General features: G+C 48.1%; 3 protein-coding genes across 3 annotated transcripts; all 3 read left to right on the top strand.

Moving 5' to 3' along the window:
* Positions 1-2,264: 2,264 nt before the first annotated feature.
* ANOM_008366 (uncharacterized protein) lies at positions 2,265-3,980 on the top strand (the record flags this gene model as incomplete). The annotated part of the gene is made up of 9 exons (XM_015553622.1): positions 2,265-2,564; positions 2,643-2,679; positions 2,740-2,869; positions 2,923-2,951; positions 3,019-3,183; positions 3,240-3,286; positions 3,338-3,416; positions 3,476-3,776; positions 3,839-3,980. 9 exons carry the CDS (start codon positions 2,265-2,267, stop codon positions 3,978-3,980), a joined length of 1,230 nt encoding a protein of 409 aa, XP_015404529.1.
* A 442-nt stretch (positions 3,981-4,422) lies between these two features.
* On the top strand, positions 4,423-5,208 carry ANOM_008365 (SDR family oxidoreductase; the record flags this gene model as incomplete). Its single annotated transcript, XM_015553621.1, has 1 exon — positions 4,423-5,208. The coding sequence occupies one exon, from the start codon at positions 4,423-4,425 to the stop codon at positions 5,206-5,208; it is 786 nt and encodes a 261-aa protein (XP_015404531.1).
* A 159-nt stretch (positions 5,209-5,367) lies between these two features.
* ANOM_008364 (uncharacterized protein) lies at positions 5,368-6,415 on the top strand (the record flags this gene model as incomplete). The annotated part of the gene is made up of 4 exons (XM_015553620.1): positions 5,368-5,684; positions 5,732-5,800; positions 5,908-6,198; positions 6,277-6,415. 4 exons carry the CDS (start codon positions 5,368-5,370, stop codon positions 6,413-6,415), a joined length of 816 nt encoding a protein of 271 aa, XP_015404530.1.
* Between the last annotated feature and the right edge of the window lie 2,583 nt (positions 6,416-8,998).

The following is an 8,998-nucleotide window of genomic DNA, read 5'->3' as shown; positions in this document are numbered from 1 at the left end:
TCCTTGATGACCGCCAGGGCCGCAGGACCGCCTCCTTGGTGACCACCGGGGCCGCCAGGACCGCCAGGACCACCAGGGCCACCTCCTGGAGGACCGCTAGGGCCGCCGGGACCACCCTGAGGGCCGTTGTTGTGCTTGTCGTGGTGGTGGTGAAAGAGACCCATTATTTCAGTTGGGTATATTTGTGATTGTGGTAGATTGGAGAGGTAGACAGAGGAAAGTAGGTTTGATAGAGTTATCTACCTTCCAGTGCAGGGTGCAGCAAGCACCTTTTATAACCATAAAGTACGACGCCGCGCAATAGACCCCCCTGGAGTCGTGATGCTGGTCCCATCGTGATGGAGCAATGGTGGCGATCTTGCTAAGTCAGCGGAGCTTCTAGTCAGCCTTACCCCACAGCCCTAATCCACCCTATGACGCGGCCAGGCGATTTACCGATGCATCGCGCCTGAAGAACTCCACGCTAGTCGTACTCACGGTTAATGCGATTCATAGATCAGATACGTGGCGGTGATGGTGGGGATATCCACTGCAGAATGAGAGGTTGAATTCCTGGTCAGATGACCTATTTGCTGCAATTATTGCGGTCCAGATGGGGGCTGGGTTCCTTTTGAGGTGGAAGGAGGAGCCAGCACTCTAGTGTGATTCGATGTTCGATAGAATCTTAACCATTCTCTCGGGATTTGGTGGTATGGTTTTTATCTCATCGCTTGGGGGGTTCATGATTCGTGATATGCCAAGATACCAGACCGCATAGGGTATACCGGTGTAAGTACTAAGCTGCAAACTACTGAAGCATGAACCTCCGTATTTGCGAATCGTGACGGCAAATGGCATCCATGGATCTGAGTATAGTCTGTACCCACTCCATAGTGCTAATCGATCTAAGGAATTTAGGGCAAGATCGCCCAGTGCTGCCTATTCTACCCCTAGGGCATGGACAAATCATTCAATCCGAGTGAAGAAGTCAAATTGTATTCATATTTCCAACTACCGAGGTGGGGGCTCTACCTTTACGTGTTACTCCAGAAGAGCAAACAGCTGTTTGAGGGGTTACAAGCTCAAATGACGCTCCAGACCAACAGAGGTCAATAAGACCTTGCGAGAATTGATTCGATGTAGCCATATTAGCTAATCGTGTGCTCGCTCATCGGGTAAGGTCAGTCCTGTAGAGTAGGCCAGTAAAGCCGGGTAGGTACAGATGTTGATATTATTAGTAATTGTTTAGGGTAAACAAGTAACATTAACAAACCGTGGATGGTATAAGGCACCTAATCCAGGGGTCAGGTGATACAAAGTCCTTTTTACCAAAATACCAATATTACCCGCGAGATACCTCTCTAGAACCTACGAAGTAGTGCACAGTATAGCCTAAGGTGCCGCGTGCCTTGCACTACCTCTGATTGACAAGTACTTCGATGAAACCCAGCAGATAGGAAATCAAACTGATTGTTAGATAAAGTGAGTACCGGCCTCAAGAGCAGTAGATTGAGGGGAGATCCCAGATTGGATTCTTTTTGTTTAAGCATTGACTTTGAAGTCGGGTGGTCATATTGGAGTCAGGCAGCTGGTGGATTGCTGTAGGGCTAGTTATTTCACCGGACATAACAAACCAAGAGATTAAATTAATTAATCAGTGCTACCATGTACTGGCATACTATAATACTCAATGTACTTGGCTAAGAATAGAAGCTGGAAACCATTTGAAACGAAGTTGTTTCTCAAGTCTTTGTTTCTCGACCAAGGAGAAAGAGAGAGGTATCCAATGAGGTGGAATAAACAGCCCTTCAGAAGCCAAGACGATTGCCCGACCCGAAATTGCCAGGACACACCTCCTTTTATGGTATCTGGAAGTCAGTACACTCTCATCACTGTTTCTCTCTGTTCGTGGTAGACGTTCTATTAAAGATTCCCTCAGGCTTACCATAATGTCTAGAGTTGAGACGGAACACATTGACCTATTCCACTACGCGAGCCATCATGTATTGCAATTACGGGCGAGGTGGGAGTTTAAAATTTGTCAGGGCAATCGCACCGAAACAATGTCTTCCATTAGAGATGCATTCTGACGCCCGGCGACCCTATTTCGGTATTATGTGTGCCAATGACAATAGACGCCTTGATCCTTCATTTTCCACATTGCCATGCATGGCTTAAGCGCCCAGAGAACGGTTCATTTTGAAATACTCTTATAGCCATGCTTACCCCATGGTCTGGTCCTGATTAATGCTGATCTTGTGGATGTTTTTCTTAACAATAGGTGTATGATGGCGAGCAACCTCATGCGCAGAATGCTTCAAATCTCGCTCTTTGCTTTGTTTGCGTCCTTATGCCTCGCAACTCACAAGGTGCCAAGTCCCAGAAACATAACCGACATTGAAAATGCATATCAAGGCATCTACTGGAAGACCGCTCTCACGGAATGTGGTGGTAAACGCTTTGATATATTGGTTGAGTCTACTCGGATGATGCTAGAGTTGACCAAGCGAACTACCAAGCCCATGGACACCCCAGGATGGCAGCGTTTCTTCGTCGCAGATCCCGCGGGAGCGGAGGGGTGGGCTGTAAGTGCTGGCTTCAGGCAGAATGTTTATGCCCATCAACAGTTTCTTGTTTGCTAACTCAGTTCATCCGATCAATAGTCCGAGAAGCATCGGGCTGACTACCTCCAAGTTCATAGTAAGCCGTTGCCACCGGGAAAATGAGAAGACTATGCACTAATTCCGGTGCATGATTTAGACGTCATGACTCAAGTCAATATGTTCCCTCGCCTAGGCAAGGTCGGCAAAGATAATAAGAAGCGGGACAATCAGGTTACCTATCGCTGCCCGTCTGGGTTCGATTCTCGTTGCTATACCGAACCGGGACTGTATGTATACAATCTCCTTACTCTGACAATCTATACTTGCTGACTCTGAATAGGGTAACGTTCAATGCAAAAAATAAGCACAGTGAGTCGTCATGCCTCCATACCTTTACCTTGCTGGCCTGGAATAATAATTGGAAATACTGATACAGGATGGGAAATACACTTCTGTAATGACTTCTTTCGCCAGAAGTACCTGAATGATATAACAAATGGCGAGAAGAGGTCTGCTAAAAGCTTACCTGACCTGGTTAGCTACGAGCACACGCTGGCCCATGAATGGACTCACATAGATCTTCTTGGGTCATCGTTCCATGGTGAGCTTCTACCCTATCCCTCCATGAACAGCTCAGGCCTAACTGGAATTCATCAGTCATGGACATAAGAGCAACGAATCCTAACAATAAGATCAAGGAAAGAGTATGTACTATATTCCCCTACCACCTGTTATCGGACTGACAACTTGTGTAGAATGTCTACGGTGCCGAGTGGTCAACCGTTCTTGCATGGTACCGGGGGAGTCTCCCGAGCGTCGGCGTTAAGTATAATGGTGCGTTAACCCACAAATCTGAATATCGTGATGATTCCACACTAACCTTGACTAATCAGCGGATAACTACGCCTGGTTCTGGACCAATAACTGGTTCAACGAAAAGTGGGATTGGAAGGATAACGGATTGGATCCCCGATGGGGCCCTGACAACTCGAACGCCCCTGGTGGCCCCCAATACGTGTCCGAGCCTGGGTCTGGATTCTTGATGCCGAACGAGACCCAACCCAATGAACAGAAAAATTGCCATGCCGGCAATGATCCCCGCGAGGTGTTCTGTGACTATCTTGGAGAGCCCTATAGCGAGTGGCTCAAGGATCGCGGGAAACCCTTCACTTCTGAGGGTGGTTGTGAGCTGACGTAAGTTTCCCTTTCACTTGGTTAACATGTATGCAGTGGGAAGATACTGACTATTTCTCCAGGAAGCAATGTTGGCACTCAGTGAGTGAATATGCGATTGATCCGGCTTGCGACTGTAAATGTGACGGTGAAAAAACTCCACTGTCTGATCCCAAGTGTGCTGGATTCCGGGGAGGTCCTCCTGGAAGTCATCCACATGCTTAGTTGGCGTTGAGAGAGGTTGGCTGTCTTTCTTCTTCTTCTTCTATTCCATTTTACTTCCTTTCCTCTCCTTTGTTTATTTTTCTCTTATGACAGAAACGGGTATATGTATAGGTAGTTCAAAGTTCAACATAGGTTACATGAAAAATATATATCAAAGATGCCCCCACAATATATTTCGTTTCGTGCGCAAAAGATATTGGGAAATGCAATCCTAACAGCTGACAAGAAAACAATCTAGCCATCTTCGTTAATGATTGATATTTTTAACTTTCATGAAGATGTGGTGTTGCAGTAACGATTTACTAATCACCAGCCTCGGCTCGTCGGAGCCGATCACAATCATATAATCCAACAATTAACCTCCAAAGTAAAATGTATATATATCAACGACCATCCCCGCACCCCACAATTTCCCAGAAACCAACAATAACACAAACCCACCATGTCCCACAACCCAAAGAACAACCGCGTACTGGCCGTAGTAGGCGTCGGCCCAGGCATCGGCGAAGCAGTCTCGCGCCACTTCGCCTCAAAAGGCTTCAGCGTAGCGTTGATCGCCCGTACAGAAGACAAACTTCAAAAAATCCAAGACTCAATCAACGAGTCCTACCCCGGCTCGGCAAAATACTACGTCACCGATGTCCGGGATGAATCGAGCGTCATCAAGACCTTCACCTCCATCAGGGAAGATCTCGGCCCCGTCCATGTGCTAATCTACAATGCCGGGTCGAGACGCATTCGTCCCCGGACTATCCTCGAGACGTCCTCGGAGGAATTCGAGAATTTTACCCGCATCAATATGTTCGGTGCCTTTTTTGCCGCCAAGTGTGTCCTCCCTGATATGTTGGCCGCCGGGGAGGGCACTGTTATCTTCACCGGTGCGACTGGATCCATTCGCGGGAGTCCCGGGTTGAGTAGTTTCTCGCCGGGGAAGTTTGGTCTTCGCGCCTTGTCGCAGATTATTACTAGGGAGTTTCAGAGTAAGGGTATTCATGCGGCGCATCTTATTGTCGATGGGCCCGTCCAGAGTGATATTATTGGGGGGTGGTTGCGGAAGAAGTGGGAGAGGGAGGGTGAATCAGAGAAGCTGCAGGAGATGCATCGGTATGTTATGCAACCTCGAGATTTGGCGGAGATTTATTGGTTCTTGTATACGCAGCCGAGGAGTACGTGGACGCAGGAGTTGGATGTTCGGGCGGAGAAGGAGAGCATGTTTTCAAAGTTGTAGTTGTGTATATCTGAATATTTACTTTCTATATAGTTTGGTATGTGTATCGGAGGTGAAGTTAAGCGGGGAGAGAAGGTGTACGTCATACTCACGATTGAACCAGATAGTAATCTTAGAATCATTTGCATAGGAGAAGCAGTGAAACATTCAACTCCCAAAATGATACCAGCTCCGCCTCTTAATATTCCCAAGTCCTACGAGACACTCCCCCTCACTGATGTCAAGGTCTCGCATCATCCGGAGGGTGTCCCAGTAGCGACACCAGTAGTGGTGGTGACACTGAACCGACCGGACAAGAACAATACATTTTCCACACATCTCATGGATGCCTTCGAGAAGCTGTACCCACTGTTTGACGTGGACGAGCGAGTCAAGGTCGTCGTGTTGACGGCAACAGGGAAGATCTTCTGCGCCGGTGCCGACCTGAAGGAACCGTTCAAACCGGCCAAGGAGCGACCACTCGACTTTCGCGACCCGTAAGTATCGAAACACAAAACATGATACAGACATGCTAAGCATCTAGTGGCGGTCGCATGGCCCTCGCCATCTACCGATGCCGCAAGCCCACCATCGCCGCCCTCCAAGCTCCGCCGTCGGCATAGGCATCGCCATAACGCTACCCTGCGCGATCCGTATAGCATGCGAGCAGGCCAAGTACGGGTTCGTCTTCGCCCGTCGCGGGCTAACTCTGGAATCCAGTTCATCGTTCTTCCTCCCCCGTCTGATTGGATACTCGCACGCAATGTATTTGCTGACCACCGGCCATGTCCTGCCGCCCACATCGCCGCATTTCGGGTCCCTGTTTGCAGAGACTCGACCCGATGGTGCGCAGGTGCTCTCTCGTGCGCTGGAGTTGGCGACCGAGATTGCGGAGAATGTTAGTCTACTAGCGTGGCATTTGAATCATGCGTTGATGTGGCGTAATCCCGGGACCGCCGAGGGAGCTCATATTGTTGATTCGACGGTGATCTATCATATGTTTGATGGGAGGTATGTATTTGTTTCTGAATTAGTGGGATATCTATGGCTCCTTGAGAGCAGTCATTAGTGCATCCTAACGCGTTCCAGGGACATGCAAGAAGGGACGAAGTCTTTTCTAGAGAAGCGAAGGCCCAACTTCACGGCAACGTTGGAACACGCGCCACCGAACTACCCGTGGTGGAATGAAATTGATACAGGCAGGAGGGTGCGGGCTGCAAAGCTGTGATGATACTATAAAATTGATCTCCTGGGTTGTCATTGGCGGATTATCTAGCGATCTCAATCTGATATGAGTGAACGGAGGATTTCCGAAGTGATTGACAGCAGATCGAGTGACACGAGGAATTGAGTGATTGAGATTAAGAAGCCGGATATGGCGTAGGACTCTCTCTCTATACAAAGAAAGGTCAACCTCTCGCACGGCAGCTTAATTTTGCATCTGGTGGTGGCCGTTCTGCCTAACTCGATATCTCCACAAAGTAACTTGTACATCTAAATAAAAACAACGGGGCGTTAAACCAAGATATCCTTAAGTTTAATTCGCTATCCACAGAGGAAGTGATACCTAATAAGGAGCCGTTTTTATTAATTTAGCTCGGCGAGCCACGAGGCATATCAATAGTTTGTTTCACGTATAGCAGACGATTTCTATTTCGGGCAGATTTATGTGGTCCGCTGAGCAGCTATGGGCTCCGACTAGCTGGGAGTATGTAGCGTGTAGACATTTGCCTAAATCGGACATATTCGGCTAATCCAGGATATCAAAACGACTAGCAGGATTTCGTAGGACAAGTTACACGGTGAAATTCGGATTTTATGACAAAGCCGATGATGGTCTCAGCCCAAAGTGGAGGAATGGAAGGATGATCTTGTCGTTAATGGTCTTACTATGTTACTTAATGAATATAGAGATTCGGGTTGGTGAGAGGGCAAGGACGGCATCCATGTGGAGTCGAGATACTCGGAGTCTCACAGCCCACCTCGCAGACGATGTGATAATCGTACCAATCATACTGCTGTGCCTCTGCTCATTGCTTGATATGGCATATGCGAGATTGGATCACATCCGCTCGGTATGACGGGTCGTCGCCCCCCTTTGTTGGTATGGAGGGAATTAAAATAAGCGGATGGAAGAATGCTCAGTAGTTTTCCGCCACCAAAGTCTATGATTCGGAGAAAAGACGGAAGGATCCGTGGGACCAGACGGGAAGTTCCTGATCCTAATATCAACGTTGCCAGACTCTAGATAGATAGATAGATAGAGAGATAAAAATAGGGAAAATTCATAGCTAGTCTGACAGTTAGATTGGACTAATTAAATATAGCAGATCATTCGGGAAATTATGAAAGATTAATCCATGCATTCGGGTTATACGGAAACATCACAAAGAGCATTCATTTCATTAGTCAAACAAAGGTCGGAGTTAAAAATGGAAAAAGAACAGATGGAAGCTGCCGAAGTGGACGATCTCGTCGGCCGTACTGTGTTTGTTTGCTGTTTGTTTGCAAAGGCACAGCCAGTCAGATGACATTCCTGTCTCGCACAAAGAAATCCTCCTCCTTTCTTTCTCTCGCTGGCTTTCGCTGTGCAATGAACTCCGTATCTATCGGTCGACGACCCATCCTCCTTATCGGCCTAGTCCACACGGAGCAACTACGCCGTTGCCACGCTTGCTCCACCGCGTGTCTAGAACTTGGTCCAGTCCACATAGCCGACGCGAGAAATTCAGGCACTAAATTGGAGCCCGTCCGTTGCAAAATCTCGTCCGCCTATGAGGTTTGGACATGCCCCTCAGATCGGCTGGCTCTTCCGCAGCTGTCAGTGGTTGATCCGACCGTCTCTCGGGAAGCCTCTGCGTGCCTCGAAAATGGATTGTTGCCAGGCACCACACCACGCTGGGAATGAACAACAACCCATCTCACTGTTCCTTACCAACACAACATTGCTCAGACATAGAACGATGAAGCTAATGACAAATTCACTGCGATGGGTACTGTGCCATTTCAGCAGAAACAGCCGTGTCTCTTGAGCCCCAAAGATAGGCGCCTCCTGTGTTTCATACTCTCCCCGCTCAGGAGATGTTCACGTTTCAGAATCGCCGACCGCTCTTCCCTACAGGTCCTTGGCGATGTAACTTTGTGGCCGGCCCACTAGCATGCTTGAGTGAAGAATGGAGGCGCCCCATCGGAATTCCGGAATTTATGACAAGCTAGACATTTTTGTCTGCAGCCTAGTATGAACACTGATTCGCTCTGACCCCTGTGGCGCGACAAGGCATGAACAGCCGCCTGGTGAGTCGTGGGCCCAACGGTGCCTGCTGTATGGATCTAGCCACCGTCATAGGTGGTTGCCAATTCTCCACGATGACCATTCTGGTAAAGGTTCTGGTAAGGTTGTCCAGGGGCCTGCACAAAATACGGGCTACCGGCCTTGATGGAGGGTCCACTGGGGATTTTCCGTTTGTTATTATATCGGATGTCCCCTGCGCTCTTATAGTTTTAGATTTTGTGTTCTCTCCTGTGTTTTGTTCTTCCCTTTCCTTTTTCGTTTTTAAAATCTAAACAACTTACATTCTTTTCTCAACCATCTTGTTGGTGCGGACTGGCGTCTGCATTTTTACAGTCTTTTCTTTTCTTACCAACTTTGCCAGCCTTGACGGTTGGATTTCCATTCCTTTTCGTAACAATCTCTATAGCCCTTCCAGGATTTGATCAGATCTGAGATCTCCTGGTCTTTCCCTTTTGCTATCTTCGAACTTCTCTATCTTCCTTCCTTTGCCTGGTCGCTTGACTAGTTCACAAAACCAGG

Source organism: Aspergillus nomiae (assembly GCF_001204775.2).
Source record: "Aspergillus nomiae NRRL 13137 chromosome Unknown contig00257, whole genome shotgun sequence".
Lineage (NCBI taxonomy): Eukaryota > Fungi > Ascomycota > Eurotiomycetes > Eurotiales > Aspergillaceae > Aspergillus > Aspergillus nomiae.
The sequence above is the reverse complement of the archived record's forward strand: the minus strand, read 5'-3'. Positions and strand labels throughout refer to the sequence as shown.